Genomic DNA, 25,586 nt, shown 5'->3' with positions numbered 1-25,586 from the left:
TGCTCTGATTATAAATGCCGCCAAATGAACTTTCATTTCATTTTAATTCATACATACATATGTACAAGTATGTGTTCTCGTTTTACTTTTGAAAACTTTTGCCATTTGAATAAACCTTTTTATGTTTTTAAAACTAATAAATTTAATTCGTAAGCCTATTTTTTATGCATTTGACAAAATCTAGGAACGTAACCCTTATTTTGTATGGAGTACATGGCTCGTTTAACACGATTTCGCTTAACAAGACATTTTCAAGAAACGTGACCCCCGTGTTAAGCGAGTGCTAGGTGTACATACCATGTATGTATGTACAAATATTCAGTAACTTCTAGAATTGAAAACTGCACAATTTGACAACCGAATTTGTCAACTTGTCTGCTGCTCAGCTATACCGTGAAAGGGAACTTGTGCGTTGATCGCCGATCAGTTTCATTTTATCCCAGCTTTGAGTCTTAAATGCAAATCGAATATCTGAATATTTTAGCAGATCAGCTAAGGTGCATAAAAAAATTATTTATTTACTTTGAATTATATATTTATTAAATCAATACGTTAGTTAGTATTTACTATTAAACTATAGTATTTACTATTATACTATATGGCGGCCATATGGCTATATCTTTGATTGCATCGCTTCTTGTCACTCGGTTTGAGATACATTGTCCACGAACTTTCAACAACAACTGTGTCAACAAACTGTTATATGTAGAATCTCATATGTCGCTCTAGGCTCACGATTCCAGCTGGCAGCATGTCGCCGACATGTTTGTCAGACATACAAACATACACACCATACACACATACATATATACATCTTAATAGGTACGCATACTTGAATGTATGTCATACCCCCGCAGACACGTAGATCAGCGTAGCGGTAACGGCAACTCGTCTTGGCCTGGTTCTGATTGTCTTGCGTTGCCTCGCATTTGGACCTAAAGTTGCCACAAATTTGATGTACTCATATGTGAGTCGACGTCATGCATTACAATTTTTCGACTTGGGCAGGAGTCGAGAGTAGGAGTACAGGCGAGCACACATGCCTCACGTAAATTTCATGCAATTTGTTATGTTTTATGTGCCTGCCTGTCTGCCTGCCTTGTTGTATGCCTGTCTGTTTGTCTGTCAGTCCATCTGCCAGCAGTCGCTGCTGCTAGGGTTGCTCTCCCACTTGGGAATCTCCAAATGACAGACTTCAATTTATACAATTTATTTTATTAAGTCAAACGTTTGCGTATGAGTGTGCGTGCTCCTGCATGCCTGTCTGTGTATGTGTGTGTGTGTGTGTGTTTTTGTGTCGCTGTGCGTTTTATTAACAAATTGATGAAACAATTTCCGCAGCGCTTAATACGGGCAATTTTTTCTCTCTTTTTTTTATTTCCGCCGGCGAGTGCAGACGAAAAAAGTCAGCGAAAAATATACATTATATAACAGATATTTGTCCTTTTATGGGATATTAAATTTTCATTTTTAGTACCAGCATAAAATCTACGAAATTGGCAAATTTCAATTGCTGCCGAGCTACAAGTATTGACACAGACATAGACACAGACTTAGACGTGGGCATTGGAACTGGAACTGGCACAGGCACTGGCACAGGAACAGGCACACTCCCAAGAACAGGCGGCGAGCCATCCACCAATGGCCTCATATAAATCTCAATTTATGTTGCCTATTTAGGCATTTTGGGCACGGAGCGGCCATTTCGAGCAGCCTGTAGACGCTTTAGGCCTCAAAATTATTGAATCTAATTAACTTAAATGAAATGAATGAAGACTACAAATGTACAGACATAAAATCGTGCCTAATGCCCGAGGGCGAGGGTGATGGTAGCGGTGAAGGTGGGGTGTGTGTGTGTGTATGTGTGTGGCCAGGTCGGAGGTATAATTTATGGATTTGTGTATAAATTCATTTTGAGCACTTTAATTGCAGGCCCAATGGGCGACGTGAGGCTGAGGTTGGCAGAAGATGTGGTTTGACCATTTCATGGCTCTTTGAGCATTCGATGGGGCATTCATAGCTACAAACATAAGCATGTTTATGTACATACTTGTAGGAATGGTCAAGGTCAAAAGATTGATTTGGTGCTTAGCTTAGCATCCGCCTGTCTCCCTCCCTTAAACCTTTCCTTCGGCCCTTTTCAATGAATATCGTGTTTGTTGTTGTTTTTTCTGGTACCTCAAAATGATGGCGTATCGAATTTTTCCCAATGCCTTGCAATTAATCTCTGATAGCTTGCCCAACTCAAAGGCAAGGTCCGAGATGTTGTGTTTTTGTTTTGGACGACGCTGATATTTATAATGTAATTTGTGCTTGTTAAAAGCTTTGCACGTTTATTTGCAAATGTTTGTGTATGTTTGCAAAGTTGCAACACATGATAATATATATAGATTTCGTCCTGGGCAGAAAATGAAAAATGCTTCGTTTATTCCCACATTCCCAAATGTACTGTGGCATGCAGCTTAAGCTGGTATAAATCGGTTATTATGTGACTAACTTTGGTCTAAGCGTTGTATTCATTGTAAGTATATTTATATTGTTTTGATAATCCCATATACACATGCATTTCTGTAAGAAGAAGAAATTCAATAGTAAATGTTTTTATTTGATGGCTTTGTTATATAAATTTTATATCTTTTAGCTTGCAGTGATACTTAGTTTTTACACCCTAAAGTACACCCCGAAAGGTACACAGAGTATATTCCGTCTGTCCGTCTATCTGGATGAAAGCCTGGATTTCGTAAACTGCTGAACCCACGTTGTCTAAGCGTTTGGTTCCCAGTCAACATGAGCTTATTTATTTATTTTTCTGATTTCCCCACCTCCCCCTACTACAGAACTTCGTCAATACTGCCAATAGTCACAAAAATTCGTAAACCAAACTTTGCACACGTAATTAATTATATTTCATCCAAATCGGTTAATTCTCAGAAAAGTTATTGGCGAAACAATTTCAGGCCAGTACTATGACCACAAACTTTAGGAGGGGGTTCTCTTTTCTTCTCCTTCTTTTTGCTGCAGCTCCGGAAGTTTGTTTGGGCACAGAGTATTTCACTCTTGATTTTTATACTGATTTTTATGTTGTTGTTGTTGTTCTACAAAATTTGTGAAGTTTCCTTTTGCTTTATCGACCAGACTACTCACAGTAAACAATAAAACTATATGTGATAAAAAGTCATATTACCCTTCATAGTTCTGATCAGTTAAAGTTATTAAATGACCTTTATATCCCTTTAATTCGCATAATGGATTTCTTTGAGGGGACTAAACTTCCTTGATTTTATATGAGTAGAAGAGCGAATCGGCGGTAAAATTTAAATTACGAACGCCAAGAAGAGAATTAAAAAACTGAGTAGAAAATAGATTCATTTTACAAAATAAATATGTAACCTATGCCACAGAATTGTGTTGGAGAAAAGAATAAATACCAATGGATGACGCGTTCAATTAAGACATGAATCGGGAAAAGCACAATGATTGTGATGCATTAAGAAAATCATGTCGAAGCAACGGTCGCTGAGCATTTAAAGACGAATTTTACTTACTTTTAAATTGTAACTTGAACGATTAAAATTATAGCTTTATCTACAGCATTAAGTGGGCATAAATAGTCTCAGCTGTCAACATGGCAATAGCTTCAATTCATTAAAATCCTTTATTAAATTCATCAATAAAAACTTTGATGGAGAATGTGTGGCGCCTTTACTTGTGATAGAGTGCTCCGCAGGTATTTTTTTTGTTGATATGGGAGTTATGTTATGTTTCTAGTTTGTTTAACTAAAAAAGAAAAAGTCTGAAGGAAGCACTGGCCAATCCAACAAATCAATTTTAGCTTCCTTTTGAACCCTTCATTTGCACAACATGCCCGCCGGACAGGCGTCGAGAGCGACAGATAGAAAACGACGAGTCAAATGGCTTCATTTGACTAATGCGGGCGACGCACTGTGGGGCCTTAGGCCCAAATATGTGACAAAAACACTGTCGGTAATATGAATTGAAGTATCGAATATCTCAAAGAAATCGGAATTATACTTTGGGAAATGCGAGATAATGCATATATTATACGTTCACCCTTGTTTAAGGTTTGCAACGATATACTCAATTTTATGCATATACTGAATCTTTCAGGTATAATATTAGCTAAATGATGTGACAAATCATTGTTGTTTTCATTAGTATTCCTAGGTGAATTAGTTGTATTCATTAGTTCATAAAAATATGCCTTTTGCATTTGTAGTTAGTTATCTAGGAAATTTGTTTTTCAAACTACTACATATATTATTAGGGTATTTTACAACATTGGCGGACAATTCAATAAAATTGTGCCCATATTCCGACTTTGGCTTCTAGACCAAACAATGGGTGGCAGCTTCGCAAAAAATGGCGCATAAAGGAAGAAAAATGCATTGCTGATAGACTCGCTATACTAGCTTTTATTGTCTTTAAAAAGATTCCTTTATGCATTTTGTTTACAAAATTGTCCATAAGAAATCCTACTTGACGGATAATTAATATTGTATGTACAACTCAAATGATGTGTAAAATGTAGAATTTTAGGTAGTTTAATTTGCAATTTTTCGACCCGTTCATGTTTGTCGCTCCACTAATTCATAAACTTATAGTACATTAGCAAAAGTCGTTTTGGTTGGATCTTCTAGTCATATATTACGTACGTAAATGAATATATTGTCCACATTTTTGTGCAGCAAAATATTTTAATGAAATCAATGTTGGAAAGAAGGATGGAAGGGAATGCCTTCAAGAAATAAATCATAATATCGGCAAAAGTAATGATATTTTCAAAGGCGCTGAACATTTCAGCCATGAATTGAAATAGCAAATAACGCATTAGTTTAAATAACTATACCAATAAGGCAAAACCAAAATAAATTAACATCAGCTTTTCTTTATTACGAGAGAGCTATTCATGTCCCTTACCTTACCAGTTTTTTAAAAAGTCAATAATAACTTAATAAATTGGAAAAAAGTTGTACAGCAAAATGTTGAGATCAAATGTAAGATCAAATGAATAACTACAAACACAACACTATTTTAAGAGAAATAGATCATATATAGTACATATATATAGTATACATATTTTTTTTATGTAAAAAATATAAAACTTGGCAGTTTTCTTATGCAAATATTGTACCGGCAACAAATTCCTTGATATTCTCTTTGAAACTAAATTTGTTTCAGTCATTATTTTCGTGTCGAAATATGATTTTTGCAACGAAACAAGCCAGAAGGCCCCACAGCGCGACGGTCCAGTTTTTCACAACATTTTCTTTTATTTGTCGCATAAAAACGTTTTTTTTTCGCACAGCATAAAATCCAAAAATCAGCAAAAAGTGTAAGGCCGCAATATAAAACATTGGCTTTGGCAAACAAAATCTATAAAAAAAACTTTTACGCATCGCAGCATAAATTGACCGGCAGTCAGTATTGCCACGCCCACAGGCAGGCGGCCACAGCCAGGGTCAAAGTAAGCCGCCAATACTCGAACGCAGAAACTGCCGCAAACATTTCGGCAGGGAAATTTGGCCAAACTGCACAACGGAAAACTTTTTAATGGATTTTCATGTTGATAAAATTATTACAAAAAAGGAGGGAAACATAAAACAACGAAACAAGTTGCTGAAGCGGCCATCACTTTTAGTTGTTGTTGCCGTTGTTATTGCTGACGTCTGCTTTCGCATATATTTTCTAGCCGATTTTGTTGCTCTTACCAATTTTTATACCTTTCAATATGGGCAGGCAGTTGAAGCTGTTCAAACAGTTCAGACAGTCAGCCAGTCAGTCAATCAGTCAATCATTCTGGCGAGTGGGCAGTGAAGTAAATTGTGTATTTGTTTGGTGCTTGGGTGAGTATGTTTGTATGTGTCTGAAATTTGAGTAGGCAATTTTAATAATTTAAGTAAATGATCCATCACCGTTACAGTTAATCTATCAACGACAGTTGAGAGCCGACCGGACGGATACGGATGGCCGAGCGGCAATACAGACCGTTAACAAATTGTCTTGTTAAAAGTTTTCGCTTTGCTTTCTCGCTTAAGGCCCTGGCCAAAATAAGATAAAAAGTGAATGGAATAACGTTGGCAAGTGCTTGTGTTTGTTTGCGATAAGAAAATTTGCTGCCCATTAGTATTTAAAGCGTTAAGTCATTTATATTCATTTGGCTTTTTGGCTGCAACTGCTGTCCAAGTGCCTTGAGTGCGAGTACAAATGATCTCAGATTCGGGCCATTGCCGATGATATTTCGCAATGTATGTACTACTCTTTTAAAAAGTCTCAGGATATTTTAATGTGAGCAAAAGGTACACAAAAGGCATTTATTGAAAAAATGTTGAAGAATGCTGGGTGACCTAGAATTTATAAGTTATAGAAGTTACAGGAGTTTTATATAACAGACTTTTTTTTAGCCGTGCTAATAATAACTTTTGTTTCTGGGATCGTGAAAAGAGTTTATTCACTTCCCGCAATGATATTCGTTCATTTCGTTTTATTTCTTTTTATAACAAATCGGGTTGTATTCAATGTAACTACGAGTATATACTTGTACATATAAAAAAAGCCCTTTGCAATTTCTCAATTTCATTTCCTATGTGTCATTTCGTATTGACAACAAACCGCAAGAAGCATATACTCCTATGTCACATTTTAATTCAACATTTAATCATAAATCAAAATCGTCGAAAGCTGTGAATATGTCAAAATATTGCGCCTTATATTAATTTTAAAAATTAATTTGGCCTTTGCCATCAATGTCATATATTTTTGCTCAAAGGGGCGATTTAATTAGTTTTTTCGACAGGATGTTGCTGTACCTTTTCCAACAATATAATGAGTTCTGTATGCGTTTTATTCTATGTATTTTGCTTAGCGTATGTCCCACGCGATTTCAAGTTACACCAACTATCCGTTGGTGCAAGAAAGACATACAAGATGATGTTTATCTTCAGTCGTATATGTAACTTATAGTCCATTACTTTTGTGCGGGAGAACTGTCCAGGCGGCAGCGATTATTTAGTGCAGGCGAAACAAGCAATCATCTTTCCATTAACTTCAACTTTAATTCCAGAAATAATTATAGTATTCGTTCCCGCTGCTGAAAAAACTACTACTACTAAAACTAAATTTACTTGACTGTACGCGGCCAACCCGGCTTAGAGTGTTTACTCGTTTCGTACGGTAAAATGTAGACAAACAAATGTGCAAAGATGTAAGGCAAAATATAGTTAAATATAGTAAATATAGTTATTTAAAAATATTAGTATCACAGAAATCGGACATTTTTCTATATATCTATCTATTAGATATTTCTTCATTTCTTCGCTGATGACGTCTTTCGCTTTAAGCCTGGAACGTTCCAGCTACCGAAAGGTTAATCGTGTTTTAAGCGTTACAAATTCTGTATAAATGCCTTCATATTTTATCGCAAATATGACACTATTCCGCAGTATTAAATAACATTTTGTAAATGGGGCACATGAATCTCCTTTTAACAAGTTGCCATGCTGCCGTCGGTCAATACCTACATACAAGTATATGCTAATTCTCGATTTTACATGTATGTACATAAACATACTCGGCATGTCCAAGCTGTTGATGCTGCGTGTTGTTTTTGTTGTTGTTGTTGTTGTTGAAAGGCACATGCTGTTAAATCACTTATTTGAATAAGTCAATTTCAATTTTGGGTTTTGTGAAGGGCAACAAACCAAACTGTGCGCACCCACAGAAAACCCACGCAACCCACACAACCCACACCAGCCAACAACCAAAGTCAGTGTTAAGTGAGTCTCAGTCCGCACCAAACTCGTTTTCTCTTTCTATCGCTCGTTATACTCGTACATATAGTACTCGTACTACATGCAAGTATATACACATACATAGTCGTATATGTAAATTGAATTGCAGTAAGCGGCAAAAGCCATAAAAATGAAGGAAGGAAGCAACGGACACATTAAACATCAATCTTAACTGTGGGTCCTCGCACGTACATAGCGGCAGCAACAGCTCAGCTGCTCGGCAGCTCAAATAGTTGGAATCGCTTAGGCACGAAATTCTATTAAAATATTTTTGCAAAAATCTACGAGGCGACAATTTAAGCCTACAACAACAGCAACAGGAAAAACAGCCCAAAAGGGATGCGTGAAAAATTTCAACAAACGATTTTCATAATCGATTTTCATGCTTGCTGAAGATCCCAATGAATGTTGGCACGGAGTGCTAAAAGGGAGGAATCGAAGGCTGACTGCGTAGATACTTGTCAACCTATATCAAAAAAAGGGATACATGTACAAGAGCTATGCAAATATGTATGCCAGTGGCTGGGGCCCTGGGGACAAAAACAAAGCCAAGACAAATGCGACATGCGTCTGTTGACAATATATCAACATGTGTACAAGTATGAGAGGAGGGCGGATGATGGTAAGACTGAGAAAATGAAGTCGGGGGCTGTGGCAGCTCGTCGCGCTTGTTTTATTCAAAAATATTCAGAGGACAAGTCGACTTTATATTCTGCGATGCTCGCACAATTTTTCTGCTTGACTTTGACTTTCACTCTGCGCTTGTGTGTTACGTAGGTCAAGAGGCCCCCAAAACCCCACACACAACATATGTAAGGGTGCCTGTCTGGCCTGCTGGTCCACTGATAGGCGCCGCCATTCAAAAGCAGCAAGCGCGTCTAATCGATTCGCATTCAGCAAATAGGCGCATTTGGGGGGACAGGGATTGGAAGGACCATCCTTCCACTTTGCAGCTAAACTATATTGGCTATCTTGTTTTCGTTTTCAATGCACTCTTAACTCGTTCGGTGGGCATCAGCTATGCCTGTGACAATAGTTGTTTCTTTGTGTATGTGTGTGCGTGCGTGCAGTAAGTGTTAGCAGAGGTTACGGATGAATGGATTCATAGTTAGGAGGCCTACCATGTACATCTAACCAGTTGCGCTTGTCTGCAAGTTCTTTAGAAACCGTAAATCACGACTGCCGAACGGTTGAGCCAAGCCAACTATAATGGGTATTACCGATATGTTGTTGGTAGATTACGTTTAAAAATAGGGTGGGGAGAGGCACAATGCAGCTTCATCCGATAATGAAGAATATTAATGATAGTCTCAAGAAGTTGTATAACAATTAAATAGGTTCCATAGCACACTACATAATGCTTTTACTTATTACAATTCTGCTGACAATATATTATATTATATTATTCCAGCTTAGTCCGTTGAACGAAAACTATATCCGCAGAAAGAGTGCCTCTTGAAAACCCGAAAAATGGCACCAATTTCGCAAACGTGACGCAAAATGTTTGCGATATCAATATGATAGTTTACATATTAAAGAAAAAACGATGCGAATGCTAGAATTACTATATACCCTATGTCCGGCTCATGGTAATACATAATATAATTTATTATTAACATTTGATTATATCTTGCGCAGAATCCTGAAATTGTTTAATTTGTAAAATAACCAAAATAAGGCATTCCACAGCCTGTAAAGTATACATTTACGATATTCATGATTACCATAACATGACGAGTCGTTCCATGTAAATTTGTTCTTAACATATGTTCCTAAAAGAACTTAGAAATCCAGTTTGATACACCTACTGTTAAAAATTTCTGTGATCCTTGCTTTCTTTGAGATAGACGGACTATCCTGATTATACAAAATAAGGCATTCCACAGCCTGTAAAGTATACATTTACGATATTCATGATTACCATAACATGACGAGTCGTTCCATGTAAATTTGTTCTTAACATATGTTCCTAAAAGAGCTTAGAAATCCAGTTTGATACATCTACTGTTAAAAATTTCTGTGATCCTTGCATTCTTTTAGATAGACGGACTATCCTGATTATACTTATATACTATCTGGGGTCTGCCTCCCAACTAATCTAGTTTACCTTTTAACTGTTTACGTATATGTGTAAGTCTTCTGCTTGTTTGTTATAAAAATAAGGGGCCGGAGAATAGATACTTAATTCACCAGGTATTGCGGCAAATTATAATTGTGGAAGTAATAATGTTAAATCTATAAAATAAAAGCCCTTCAATAAAAAGCGCTTGCTTTTCGGTCATACATAAGTAAAGATACGATAGAAAAGGATATGCAATTTGATTCTGAATTGATATTCCTCCTTATGTACGTGTATTTTGGTACCGCGTGTGATAGACAAAACTTTAAAGCATCACGAAGCAAGCTCAAACGACTTTGAAAGCATAAAGCATAAAAGATTTTGCGTTTGCCTAATTAAATTTCCAATTTAATCAGCATAAGCTTCAAAGTTACACTCATTAAAGAAGGTGCTTTGACTTTTATAAGTATTTTAATTGATCCAAAAGATGCTCAAATTTTGCCATAGGATTTATTTCAAAGGACTCTTTTGCAAATCGATACGGGCTCCACTCAAAATTTGGCAAACACACTAAGCTTAGCTGCAGGCTCTTGTCAAGAACAGCCTCACCCACGCTCTCAGTCCATCTCTAGCGCCCACTTCCCCTCCAGCCTCACAGGCAGCCGCAAACAACCGCTACTCCGCCGTAACCACAACATCGTCTAAACCGCAAACGCAGCACGCGCTCGAGCAGAACAACAACGTCGTGGGTGTGTGCTGGTGGCGGCAGGGGCAGGGGCAGTGGCAGGGCAGGGTAGCTACAGAGTTGTACGGCGGGGAAAACTGCGCACTTTTCTTATAAGTCGGTTTCCATTTGGCAACATTTTGTCAAGCAAAGGGAAACCTAGGGTGGGAGCCGGCAGAGTCAGAGGAGGCGCCGTGTAATAAATCTGTTTAATTTATCAGCGATTCATTATATGTATAATACGTAAGGTACTGATACGGATGCCAGTCCAACTGCTTGGGACTCAATTCAGTCATGATGCGCTGTCAAAAGCAAATAAGCCAAAGTCAAAGTCAGCCTGATTTGTAATTAATGCTGGGCAGGTGTGTGAGGGCGGCTCGATGCTGAGTCCGTGGACCATTTTGCAATTTACTTTGTGTCTTGAACAGCAACAGCAACAGAAAAGAAATTTCCGCTAATTAATTTGAGTAAATACGGGTAGGTTGTAATGGGTGGATGAGCTTTCACCATACTTATTATATAGTTATAAAAGTGGCGATATCGTAGTAGATTGGAATAATGTACGATTATTTTAAAAACACCGAGGCCTAATATTAATTTGACTAAATTGACGTTTCTAAGTACAATATTCTTTTTGTTTATATCTGATAAAAGTTGTATTGTTCTTAAGAATCTTTTCCGATATTTTGAAATCACAAGGCTTTGAGGTGTAGTTTTGTAGCATTTATAACTTTACTGCGAATTATATAATTTTTTTTGTTACTAAAACAAATATTTTTTTAGTAACTAATTTTAACCAAGCCAACTATAAAGATTATAAAGGTGGATCGCACCAAGTAGTAATAAGAAAGGAATGCTAACATTTTTTTATACTTTAAAAATAAAGTTTAAAATAAATTCTGTTTCAATATATAGTAATGCATTTACCTGAATGTTATACCTATCTGTGTCTATGCGTATCTTTCCGCGTGTTTGTGTACAGTACATAGTTGATCCAATGCAGAATAAACAACAGCAGCTACAGAGATTACACTTATTACACTTACATACACTATAACATCCTTCTGATTTAAGCTATCATGATAAAACTTAACATAAGAGATGATAAACCTTGACCCTTTGGGTACACGATATTAAAACCGGTAAAAACTTAAAAGTTTACCATCGACCATATGAGAAGCAGAGTCATTATGGTTAAGAGAAAGGCTGCAGGACACATATTGTCTATAAAATGTGCAAAAATTGCGAGCTTCGTGCTTTCTTCATTTTTCTATAATTTCATTATTGTTTTAACATTCAATTATGTAAAACCATAAATAATAAAAACCAATGCTGCCTTGCATACATATTCATAACTGGATATTGCAGGCCGTCACAAATCAGGACTAATTTCCAACTTAATACAAAATCAGACAAGGCAAACAGATAGCAACTAAAAGCGAGAAAGAGCGAGCAAAACAATCAGGGGAATGCAAAAGAAAATAAGAGAGAAAAAATGTTGGTCACGTAACGGTTTGTTTGCATTCTGTGCCAAAAGACAAAAGAAATGCCAAGCCAAGAAAGACAAAATTCTTTGGTTCAACCCATGATTAAAAAGTTGCGCGCTGCGAAAATAAAGCAATCGTCATAGCAAAATTGGTATCAAAAGGAGCAGGAGGAGCTAGGACATTTTTGCTTTACCTAACATTGCCAGAGTTCTACTGCGTTTCGGGTAATTTATATAAAGGCACACACACCCTCATAAAAACCGGCACACACATATCTACGAACACACGACTGCTTGACTGCGTGCTCAAAATTTTACGCGCGTTGAATTTTGCCGAGTTACGACTAAGGCGAAGACGAAGACGAAGACGAGGACTAGGACGCTGACAGCGACGGCAACTAAAAGGACGCACTTTGCCACAGTCAGGGCCGTGGCCACAGTCGTCCTAGTCGTCTCAAACATCGTCTACGTCTGCGTCTTTTGCATTTTGGGGGGCGTCGACAGCCAGACTTGAATTACAAATTCAGCACAATGTCCTTTTGTCATTTATGCATTCGCCGAATAAATTAAGCACAATGAATTTCAGCGCCCCGTCCTGTGCCTGTGTAGCCGTCAAGGTGACCGTTTTCATATCACACAAAGTCTTTAGTATTTCAGTGTTTTCTCCAGATGTTGACCATTATTTTTTGGCTTTCTGACTAGGTGTTTATTATTTAATCGCAGCATTTAATTCAGATCTAAGGCAACATTAGTGAAAAGAATTTTGTTAGATTGTTTAAAGTAAATCAGACTTAAATACTCTGCAAGCTTAGGTTAATTGTTTTTAATATCACACCGAAATACTTCCTATTATTTAAAAAAAAAAAATAAAAAAAATAAATAAAATAAATAAAATAAAATTTGTTGGATAGCTAAAGATTGAAATACGTATAAAACAGTTTTCTTTTAATTTATGACTTGATATTTAAAAAGGATAATGGCATAAATAAAGCGATTAGCGCTATAGAGCTCTCAAAACATATTTGCTTCCCAACTATTTGACTTCAATTCGATTTTTGAAGAAAACCTTGAGTTGTAATTCCATTACCCAAAATATAATACACAAAAAGCTTAGAAATGAGCTTAGAAATAGCTAAGCTGTCTTTAAATTTAATTTTCCAATATCTGAAAGAAAGATATGAGCTGCAATTAAGATCTTTTATTTGAGGAAAATAATTTGTGAGGCGATAGCCGTTTTTTAGAGCCAGAGTTAAATGGTTATCAGATTAGTATGTGGACATTTTCTTTGGTCAGCGTTCGAAGTCTGGCCATTTCTGTACTGATGCTCGAAGTTGCTCATGGGCATCAGAGGAATGCGATCACTCACCACTCAGCAATGGGAGAATGTGTGCTGATAATGCTCATGAGCAGAATGTAAACACTGAGCAATTGTGTAGCACATAGAGCAACACAATAAGCAGGACATTGTGCAGATGTGAGCATCAGCAGCCACACGATCGTTGCCATCATAATTTATTTTCTAGTTTCTGTTTATTCCCTTTCAGCTTGGCCTAGGGTTTTATCAACCCGGATTTTAATTCTTTTGTAAAAAATGTTCAACTTTTGGTGCCCAGTGTGATTATTGTGATTTCAAGTGGGCTTTCTTAGGGTTCCACCATTTAGGGAGCAATAATATTATGTTTTCAAACGGGTGGACAAATAATTTTTTCCTAATCTAAATTTAATATGCGTTATTGAATATATGTTAAGCATTCTCAGAAAGAAGAAGGTTATTACAACAATACAGTGTATCCAACAACCACAAATGATATAAAATCGAGAATCGAAAGTACTTACTATGTATTAAACATTTTTAAAGATTTGTGGGTGTGAAACATTATTGTCTTTCGGCGGCATATTTTCGAACAAAAAATATATTTTAGTCACACCTTGTGGTACTGATTACACTAAGCGAGCATATTACACTTAAAAGTAATAAATAAATAGCTTTAAAAAACGGATCCAGTGGAGTATGTTTGTTCCCTTCTTTTTTGAATGTCTAAAAAGATGGGCACTCTTGTTACTAGCTCCTGCAAGACTACCCTTAAGTTGGCTAAGTTAATGCCGTGTTCGTTGGCCGTAAAGTACGTGTTGCTTAAATATGTGTGCCCGATGCCTTCGCCCTTAATAACTTGACTTCAGCTGACTTTCTACCTTAATAAGAACAACAAAAACATTCACGTTTGTATTTTTGTTTTTTTTTAGGTGGCAGTGGTAGCGGTGGCAGTGGAGGCGGGGGCGGCGGAGGCGGCAGCTCTTCAGACATATCCAAGGATCACTGCAATAAGACGGTGGACATTTTTGAGGACATAAGCTCACCGGAGGTTAGCCATCAAAATCTGGGCCGGCCGCTCACCTGCTGGTACCGCTTTCGCACGCTCAAAGGTGCGCCGCGCGACTTCGTTCTCCGACTGCGCTTCAAGAAGTTCAAAGTTGGCCAACTCCTAAATGCGACACACTGCGAGGGCGGCTTTTTGCAGGTGCGTACAAATATGTATGTTTGTGCAACTGATTTATAGCAGACAGGCAATCAAATTACGTTTATGGGTGGCAGAAGCCAAGGCCTTCAACATGGCACCACCCAGTGCCACTTTGTTAAAGTGTGTGCGCCTAAATGATGACTTATGTGCCATCTGACAGCTTTATAGCCGCGGAGCGCCAACATACGCATGCATGGCCATATGGATATGGACATGGGCATCAAAATGTCATGTCTTCCACGTCTTGTAGACAATTTATGCACATCACTTGCGTCCTTTGTCTTATTTATCACATGACTTTACTTATGGCCCAACTTTGGTCATCTTTGTTGCAGATTGTTGACGGCAATGCGAAGACGGACGTCTCCAACCGCCGCGAGCCCGGCATGTTTTGTGGCGAGGCTGAGCAGCCGCAGACCTTCATCAGCGAAACTAGTTATGTAAAGGTCCTGTTCCACACGGATAATTTTACGGATCAGGTGAGTGGCATTGAAATGTTAGTTTAAAATAAAAGAGATTAGTGAACCGCTTATGCTCGAGCATCTGCAGAAAGATCTTCACAGCTAATTTCTGAATGAATATTTTCCCTCAGTATTTCGTAAACACAATGTGCCGACTGTAAAATATTATCTAGCTTAATTTAAGTTTTAACAATTGACTCGTTTTTTTTTTTGTAAGTTTAAGTGTCGAATTTGAAATACATTTATTATTTTAGAAGATTAAAATAACCAAGTTATATGTATGTACAATATGGCGACTTTATCAGGATATTGCTTTGAAACGTTTCTAATCTTACAAGTAAGTAACTTGTAAAAGATGACTTTGATCGAAATGACTGTATAATGTAAGTGTGCTTGGGCTATTAAGCTATTTTTCTCAAATACAGCCTTCCATATTTACTGCCTAGAGTAGGTGGACATTAGATTAGAAATTTCACAAATGTACATATTTCAGATGCCATTAACTATGAGGATGTTTATGTTTCTTGAACGCAAAAACTATGAAACGGTATTCAAATAAATACATACTCGTAGCCAATTTCGCGCATTTTCAATTAAAATATCTGCGAATTTCTGATTAAGCATAAAGACTTTTGAATTAGATTCGCCCCATCCCGCATTACTACCTTTATTCGTGAGCACATTCATAAAATTATATACATACATAAGTGCAATTTCATATACATGCGGGTGTAGGAGTGTATCAACAGCTGCAGGTGTGAGAAGCACGTAAATTCCACTTATTCATAAACAAACTCCAGAGAATTCCAATTACTGCAACAACAGCAAATAGCATGTCTAAGTTGCAGAAGCGCCAGCAACGCACTTACCCTAATAAACAAGTACCCAGCTCCATGGTGCAGCTAAGGCTTCGCCGCCAGCTCCGATCTTGATCTATGCGTCATGCAGTCACCTACACACACACACACACACACACACACACACACACACACACACACACTCATACACACACCCGCACACCCACGCATCCGCACCCAGACAGGGCGCTCACATACATGGACACACATGTACTATACGTGTATATGAATTTATATTTATCACATAATTTAAAGAAAATATTACAACACACAAGTCTTCGCTGTCATCGTCGTCGGTGGGTTCGTTGGCGTCGATGGCGACGCTGGTGTCGCTCGCTTGCCTCGCCTGCCGCTCTTTTTCTCTCCCTTGTGCTGTCGGCTCTTACTTTATTTCGTTTTTCTTCGTCTGCTCTGACCCGTGCACTGTTGGCTGCCGGCTGCCGGCTGCCAGCTCTCGACCACTTGCTCTATGCTTAACTCCTCCTGCATCTATGCAACTCACTTTCGCACTTAGTATCGCACAAACAAGCGACCGTCCACACACGAGAGCACATACCCGTGCTTATACTTGTATGTATACATACAAGTATATATATGTATAGAATTTTTTGCATGCATGCATTATTCAAGTGTTCGCTGGCTGGCCCAATCCTTCTGCTTCATGGCAGTTGGGATGGGTGTAGGTGTGGGAGTAGGTGTAGGCAGAGGGGGGTAAGCCCCACGGTCTGTTTGTCGCGACGAGCGCTGGCGTTTTGTTCAGTGGCCGCGTCTGCTGTCAGTCAGTCCATATGTCTCTACGTACGTATACTTTATACGAGTATAGTATGCATTTGACTGTCTGTCTGTTCGTTAGCATGTCGGTGTGTCTGTGTGTTTGTGCGTGTGTGTGTGTGTGTGTGTGTGCGGCTCTATTGGTTCTCTGCCCTTGTTTACTCAGCGACTCCATGCCGCCAACGTCATCGGAATCACCTCCCCATAACCCCAAAATAAAGTTCCGCCATTGCACTTTATGCGCAATGCTTTTCAAAAGTTGAATTCTATTTAGAGCTGCATATAGTTCGTATTTTTCCCGTTGTCGTGTTTGTTGTTTTTGTTGTTGTCGCAATTTCTCTGATTTTTGTCAAGAGCGGTGCTGAACTTTTAGTGCAGCATGTGAGTTCATAAAAAGCTAAAAACGATTTTGAGATTATTTTAAAAAACACTTCCGAAATCAATAATTTCTGATACACTAGACACAAAACAATTTTAAATTTCTGGTCCAAAGGAGAGACAGTTTTAAGTGCCTGGAAAGGCTGCGCCAAAATTAATTGAAGTGGTTGTGTTTAGATAAATGAATTTTGGATAACTAAGAGAATTATGCATTTTTCTTAAGTATTGAATCAAAGGAAAAAATCAGCTGGAAAATATTGGTTTTACCCATTTCTCATGATCGCCGAATTACTACTCTTTTATCTCTCTCTCTCAGTAACTATTTTATAAGCAATCAATAAGAAATTGAGCAAAATAATTTTAAACAATCAAAATGAAAAAGAACATAATTAAAAAATGAACTTTATCGTATTTTGCTGCACAAGATTAAATGGTGATCTCGAGACAATAAACAAGATCGCAACATTTTTTAATTAAAATTTTATGAAACATACATATTTAAAAATTCATACGAGTGATTCTTTTATGAAGCCTTGTAATAAAAGAGAATTAAAATATTAGGCTAATATTTGAAAATATTTAACAATAAAAGCAATCAATAAACTTCTTCCATTTCTCCTTTTTATTTTCTGAAAAATAATTTACACCTACATCATGTGAGAAGCGTTTCAAGCTGCCAGCAACCACTGTGTTCACACATACGAGTATATAAAGTACAGGCGAAAATCTAGAACAAGTAACGAAAATGGAATACTTCTTGCAAGTATACCCTATATCTATTTCTCAATACCCACTGCCGTAACTTGTGTGGTTTTCAGTTTTCGCCGCAGCCGACTCCAGCATTTAGAAATACGCTAAACGGTGTTCTGATTTAGTTTAACTCCATGCCAGTTTTCCGGCTGCAGTCCCGCTTTAAGCGCAGAGCACAAATACAACAAACTAAAGCAGTGAATGGGACTACTTCATATACAAGTACACTCATGCACACGAGTAGTCTGTAGACGACTTCGCTGGCGTGGCGCGGCACCCCCCAGAGTGTCTTATGCACACCTTAATGGAGTCATAAATATTTATGAAAAACTTGCCCGTTGCCACTGCCACTGCCGTTGACGCCGTTGCCATAGCTGCCAGTTGCTAAAGTTGGGCACGCTCTTTGTTTTTCTTATTTTTTTGTTGTTTTGTTTTTCCACGCAGATTTTTCAACATTTTCCTTCTTTTTTTGTACCGCTGTTGTTTTTTGTAATGCGCAAAAATTTTGCCACTTACTCGTATTTTGCTCGAGTACGTCGGCAAATGGGTTGCAGCAGCTGCAGTGGGAGGATGAAGGGCGAGGGGATGACCGACGGGTGACTTATTTCCGCTCTGTAATAAATAAAAATAATAGAGCTATCACTGACTCTGGCATGCAATAACTTGGAATATACAATATAGTATATAATGAGAACCTACAACAAAACCAACTTTTGACAGCTGCAACAAAAACAATTCCCGCATTAATATAACGTAAAATCATGTTGGCAAATGGCCGAATAAATCAAAAACAATTTCCCAAATTGTAAAAGCTGTGTAGTAGGTGGAGATTGAGGCCGGCCAGGGGGGGATGCAACAATCAATTGCCGTCAAAAATCAATGCGACAGCGGCTGTCCCGTTATGCTGACTGATTTTTAATTTATTCGATCACAAATTTGCCAGAATATTAACAATGCTAGCCATTGTGATAAGGCGGGTGAATACGCATTACTGCATTGCAACAACATCCACATCAGTGCCAGGCAGTGGCGATGCCGTCAAGGACATCATCCTCATGCTCATCCACATCGCCATCACCATCGTCATCATCATTGTCATCATGGTTGGAAATATGCGATGCATTTAAAGTCACATGCTCGTAACGAGATACATAGGTACGGCTGAGGGTCAGGGCAGTTGGGCGGTTGGGTGATTGGGTGGCTGGGTGGTTGGGTGGCTGGGTGGTTGGGTCCTAGAGAGGCATACCCGTGCAAGCGCAAACAAACGTAACACGTTCCGCTTGTACCATCTGCCTGTTCCTGCCTGCCCTGCCCTGCCCTGCCGATGTCGCCCGACACGCCACCATTGTTCACATCGTTAAGTGGCGCTAACGTCATTGACGCCGGTAACGCATTTAATATTGACATGTGCATTACGCTCATGCTCACGCACGCACGGAAACACACACACGAACAGCGATTGACGACCCCCTTGGAAATGGGCCGTCAATGCAGAAGTCAGTTCCACTGGATATTTCAAAAAGTATTGAGAAAAGTCGTTCATTTTCTTCAGAAAATGTAGATAACAAACAATGACTCCTCTGACAACTTTTATTTCATAAGAGCCACATAATTTACGAGTAATGCTTAGATTAATCTTGTGATTTTTTAAAATTGATAATAAGCTTCTTTGGGATGATAATTTAAATTCAATACCTGTATAAAAAGTGTTTCAAAAATATAAGCCAATTCAATATGTTCAAACCAAAAACTTTTACCCTTTGTAGAACCTTTCGCTGCCCAACAATGTGTGGGCGAACAATTTGTTTAAAATTAACTTTATTGTGTTAAAATTTAGATCAGATTGTGGACACAATTGAATTTTGAAAGCAAAATTTATTATTTTAATTTCTAAATAAATTGCGTTCTCATTGTGTGTCATTAATGGTGTTTCTTTGTGCTTTTATTGCTCACATTTCTTTTCATACCGAAAGTATTGTTTCACTTTTTTGAAAATTTAATTTATTCATTCATTATGGACAGGAAGATTTTTTTACCATAACAGCCGCTAACATTTGTGTGCTCACTATTTTCTAATATTTATTTTCTCTTCATGTACATACCAAATAATTTAATTTAAGAATGCTTTCAGTCAAAACTGTTTATTTATAATGTGAAACGTATTTAATTTTTATGCAATTAAGTTCAACGAGATAAATATGATTTAACATAATTAAAATAGTAATCCAACTCAATTTATTTTCACTACCAAGCTTTTATGCCAAACATAAACACATTTATTGTGCACATTGCTGTGAGACTACTTGAGAGTCGTTTTAGCGTTCAATGCGACAAAAACGCTTGTCCAATCTTTATTACGTTCGTATTTATTCACGCATGTATCAATCAACGCAACTCTGCTGCCAATATCCCGTGCTCTACAAACCCAATTTCCAATTGGGCTTAATAGGGAGTCGCAGCAATTGCACGGCAACAACACTGTTGAGCCTACGATGCCACTGCAGCACGTCATTAGCGTTGATGAGCACGGCCAGGCAGGCAGGCTGACAGCCAGAGGAGCAACCAGTCAGGCATTTACGCATTGTGGGAGCGAGACGCATTGGCAAACAGGTGGTGGGCGGGGTAGAAACCACAATCAGGGATGCTCGCCATTTCCAATTCGATATCAATTTGCACATTCGAGGGGAAAACTAGCTTATGGAAATAGATAAAATACATGAACAACTAATTTATTAGGCCTAGGTACATACACTTATTTACTATATATATGGATAGAAAAGCAGAGGAACATGTTCATATCTAATCTGGCACTAATATTCACATTTCACAATAAAAAAATTTAAAAAACTTAGAATTCGTTACTATATTAAATAACAAATTTCATCGTAATTAATGGTATTTTTGTAGCAGTAGCGGAATGTCAGAGTTGTTGAATTTTAAAGATCCTGTTTCAGTGGGGAAACTCAAAAAAGTTCTGAAAAGTGATAACCATAATGCTTATTAAAATCTCAATCAATAAGAACTAAACTTAATTTTTAATTCAATATTAGAAAATAACAAGAGATTCATTTTTAAAACTTACCGTCTCACAAGAAAAAAACAAGAAAGCAAAGTTCCCAAAATATTTATGTACAACTATGTACAGCTATTTATGAACGGTTTCAATAGCATACATTTACAACAACAGCTGTGGGCAGAGCTAGGGCCGAGATTTTATTTATAGCTATAACTTTCCTAACATTTGGCATATCATGAACAAACTTAACATACAAAATTCAAGAATTATGTATAACGATGGAGTCTCCTTTCTTGAAATTCCGAAAATCTCTATACGAAGTTTGGTAATTCTAGCTCTTATAGAATCTGAGATTCTTGCTTTCATACAGGCAGATATATGGATAGACGGACATTTCAACATCGACTTGCCTTGTCGTACTGATTAAGAACATTACTCTGTGGGGTCTGTCACGCCTCCTTCTCTTTTACATAATTATTAAAAATATATTAATGAAAAGAATCTTCATTATTGAGTGGTTTATGTGAACGTTTTCTTTTGCCGCTATAAGCCAAATAAGGCGCTGAGGTTGTGATTCCGAAATGGATTCGGAATCGGGAGCAGACCTGATTGTCTTGTGCGCCGTGCAGCTCACGCATTCTCACACACACTAATTCACTGATGTGGCCATGCCATGAATGACAGTGCACATTTTCATGCATGACGTGATCGCGACGGTGCGGCAAGGCCCAGGAACTGGCAAAACACGGCAAGGCAGCGCCGAATCTGAGGTGGTGAGATGGTAGGTGGGTGGAGGCGTATGCGTGGCGTGGACGAGTGCGTACACGCCGCTGTCTCCAGTGTTGCTGGACGCTTTGTTTTTACAAGGCAGGAAATTGGCAAAATTCATCAACTGCAGCCCCAGTGGTAACGAGCTTAGCCGCAGCCGGCGACACAGAGGTGCTTAAGTATGCACCGAAAAAAGCTGGCTCTATGAGATCGGTGTTTCATTATCTTTGAAGCAATTGTTCTATATACTTGTATTATTTTGGATTAATTTGAGCACAATATAACTTGGCAAGAATCAACTAACTCTAATATGAGAAATTAAACTGGTTTTTTTTTTGTATAGGGTATTGAATTCTACATATAAATTATATCAATTTTTCACTTCCAAAACTTTCAATCTGTGTATCCTTTTTAAGCATTTGTAACTGTATCTATATTGTTGTTATTATATATTCAGAGGTTAAGCATTAAATCGAAGATAATTTTAAACTGCTTTGTTTACTAATTTAAATCACAGTCGTGCCCGCAGTATGTAAAAATTAATATTCCGATTGAATGGGAATGATAAAATTATGTGATGTTGAAAAGGGCTTTTCTGTGTGTGCGTGCTTGCTTTAAATTATACAATAAAATGTTGTTTACTCATATCCCTTTGCCTTCCTTCTTGTTTATCTTTGCAGACTTACTTCACATTCGATTCACGTGCCGAACAACAAACCGAAGTCTATTTGCGTTATGGCCAACATCCGGAATTATATCCAAATCGTCGCGGTGAAGTTGTGCAAGGGTGCGTATACGCAATGTGCAAAACAACAAGCGTGACAAGAGAACGAACGCCCAATCCCAGACTCCACAAATGAGATGGCAACTGGTCGAGCTCAAGCTGAGCCATTGACAACAGCTCCTTCGACCGCCTTCTACGGCTTATCGATAATGTTTAGCGCCTTTGTGCGTCTTTTATGTTGCCCCTGCGGATGAGTGGGCTGAGGACTTGGGAAGGTGGGGGTGGGGTCCTCAAGGACAGCCCTGCCGACCGACAGACAGACAGTTACTACTTTGTAGCCAGCGACGCGTTAATTTAATTTTATTATGTTGCACGCAACTTGAGTGGTTTTTGCGGGCCTCCATTCGCATCGGCATCGGCATCGGCGTCTTTGGCAATTTCCAAGTGGCATGCCCCGGCGCTCGTGCCGCGCGCTGACATTTCATAATCATATGCGAGCAGGCTTTGAGCGGAATGTAAAATGCGCATGAAAGCGCTGTAAGGCGGGCAAGGGTGGCGGCAAGGGTGGTAAGATGGCTGCGGCAAGCGGTCCCCTCCAGAAGGTCGCATAAAATTGAATTACAATTCGTTCGGAGCAAGGAGCACGAGAGGAAAGCAAGTAGAGACAGCGCAACACAATAAACTCGCGTAAAATGAGCAGGCACAGAACACCAGCCAGCTCTTTTGGCAAACGATTCTCAGCGAAAAAAGGAGGCGAATAAAACTTTGCAGACATTAAATTTTATTTGATTTGACGTCTAACTTTTATCTTAATAAAATAAGTTGCAAGTTTACAGCATTGCTTGCAGGGCAAAAATTGGGCGAGGGCGTGTGCGGGGGAGTGCTTAGGCTGGAGCTGGGGCATATAGGCTGTGTGCGGCATTTATTGGAGCCATTTGTTGTGCATATGCGCGCAGTCTGTGAGCTGCCAAAACTTTTGACTAGGCAGTTTTAATTTGCAACCGATGTTAAAGTTTATGGCTGACATGACACTAAGTTTTGCATCACAACCATCTGTGAATGATGATATGTTAATTTGAAAGTTATGTTCGTAAAGGAGCGCTATGTGAGTAATGGCAAGTCAAGCTAAAAGGAACAAAAGTCGTTGCCGATAGCTGAGCTAAAGATCCAATATGAAGTAATATGATATGGTAATGTTGTTGCATCAAAAAATGTTGTGTTTAATTTTTTTTTTAAATCTTTATTCTTTATTTAAGATCTGTCCTAAGGACCCTTTTTATTCGATTCCAAACAAAGTACTTAATAAGTAATTCAATTCAGAAACTAAATTGGTGAAGTTTTGAAGTTCAATATGTCTGTCGATTTGTAATATAAAGTAAATTTATGTTGTTGATTTTTATAAAAACATCTTAAATATATTTGTTAATGTCAGAGCAATGCAATTCGGCTACGCTAGAGGAAGCGTAAGGCGGTCAGAAATTCGATTTTGTTTGTCTACGGCACTAAGATTCTACCTCGTCCAATTTTCCATATTTGCACAAAAATTCCATTTATTGACAAAAAGCTAAAGCTGTTGTGGTTTATCATTCTTTTACCAACATGTTGAGTGTGAAAAAAAAGAATAGATGAATTTTTGTAAAAGATTTTTTACGTTCATCGACGTTTGGTTTTTAGCATCGGGTATTTGTGGTTGTTTTCTGGAAAAGCTTGTTTCGTTGTAGTGGTATTTTAAAATGTTTTATCATAAGCCACCACCACCAGATAGCCAAAAGCCCACCCAAGCATTTTTTTCGATTTTTTTTTTAACATCCAGAAAAAGGGGTAGCCATACTGTTGTCATCCGATGCATCGGATTTCTGTTGGGTTCAATGCTTGCAGTCGAACTGAAGTCCCCATTAAGGAGTTTACAGGTTAGGCCAACATACTTTTAAAAGACAAGCTTGGGTAATAAAGCACATATTATAAGCACATGCATAAGAATACGAGTAAAAATATAGCTTTGAACTTTTGATAGTAGTTGCAGCCTTTGACAGAATCCACAACAGCCAGATCAGATCTCAGAACTGTTCCAATCATTATAATCATCCAATTTGTCAAATTTAAATAATAATTATTTAAGTCAATTAGAAATTACAAACGCTTGATTTAAATACATAAAACAACAATGCAATATTCCCTTTTCCAAATTACAATATTGTTTTGTTCGAGCATTCCTAATTTGATACATAGTCGTACATTTTAAACAGCTGCACTATCCATTTAACTTGTATTTACACAACCATGGCCATCCAATGATGATTTTTATGCTAATTTGTGGTCACAATCGGGCTCATCCGAGCCAACCGCAGCGCAAATGAAAAGGCAAATTTGAGTGCGCAAAACGACAAAGGAAAATGCCAACAAAGTGCAAACAGAAAGGCAAATATATATAATACATATTTATGCAACTAACCAACTGACTGATTTGCCTCACAAGGCGCGTTTGTTTTACTTAAACAAATTGAAAATTATACGCCCGGTCCTAACGCTCGACTGGCCCTTACAGTTGTTATTGTAATTTAACAACAATTTTATAACGTCTCGCAAGGGGTGGGGGGGGGGGGGGGGAAAGGAAAGAGAAAAGAAAAATTTCCAAATCAGTGAACACAATTTTCTGCTTTTGTTGTTTCTGTTTCTACTTTGCTGCCTTGCAGGCAATTCCAGCTATTAATTTGGCGGATTACGGACTAGGGGAAAAGAACGTTTTGATTTTTGGGTGGACGCGAGGTTCATGGCTCGTTTAAGGCCTACAAAGGACATTTATTATTGGCAACTTTTTGGGCGTACCACAAACAATATAAAAACTAATTTAATTTTTGTTACGAAAAGCAATTTAATTCCATTTCGCCAACTCAACATCTCCCGTTCTTTCCTCTTTTCAGATCGTACTGCGAACGCGAGTACCGCGATTGTCGGCTCCAAACCTGCTACGTACAATCTCCTGCTTATCCTGGACTATATCCACGTGCACTCAACTGTCGTTATAAATTGCATACGCGTCAGCCGTACATCAAATTATATCTGCAGAACGAACAGTTTGCGGTCGACGGGCAAAGGTGAGGCAAGAGCGATGCTCTGAGCATCTAAAAGGACATAGTATGGAGCAAAAAGCATAAACCATGTAGCATAGAAACATGCGATGCAAATTGCTTTTATATAACGTAGAGACACAGAAATTAGCGCCAAGTTAACACCCAGCAATTTGTCATTTTGGCACGTTTGCCAT

At 38.1% G+C, this 25,586-nt stretch overlaps 1 protein-coding gene across 1 annotated transcript in view; it reads left to right on the top strand.

Moving 5' to 3' along the window:
- The window catches only part of LOC115624902, a 95,292-nt gene that overhangs the window by 52,211 nt on the left and 17,495 nt on the right, over positions 1–25,586 (top strand). The window contains exons 2-5 of the mRNA XM_030519751.1: positions 14,322–14,596; positions 14,932–15,075; positions 22,278–22,384; positions 25,243–25,416. Coding sequence (XP_030375611.1) covers positions 14,322–14,596; positions 14,932–15,075; positions 22,278–22,384; positions 25,243–25,416 — 700 coding nt within the window. The remainder of the gene's footprint in view (positions 1–14,321; positions 14,597–14,931; positions 15,076–22,277; positions 22,385–25,242; positions 25,417–25,586) is intronic.

The sequence above is a fragment of the Scaptodrosophila lebanonensis genome, unplaced genomic scaffold (assembly GCF_003285725.1).
Source record: "Scaptodrosophila lebanonensis strain 11010-0011.00,11010-0021.00 unplaced genomic scaffold, SlebRS2 tig00000061-arrow-pilon, whole genome shotgun sequence".
NCBI classification, from domain to species: domain Eukaryota; kingdom Metazoa; phylum Arthropoda; class Insecta; order Diptera; family Drosophilidae; genus Scaptodrosophila; species Scaptodrosophila lebanonensis.
This window is presented reverse-complemented; position numbering and strand designations above follow the sequence as displayed.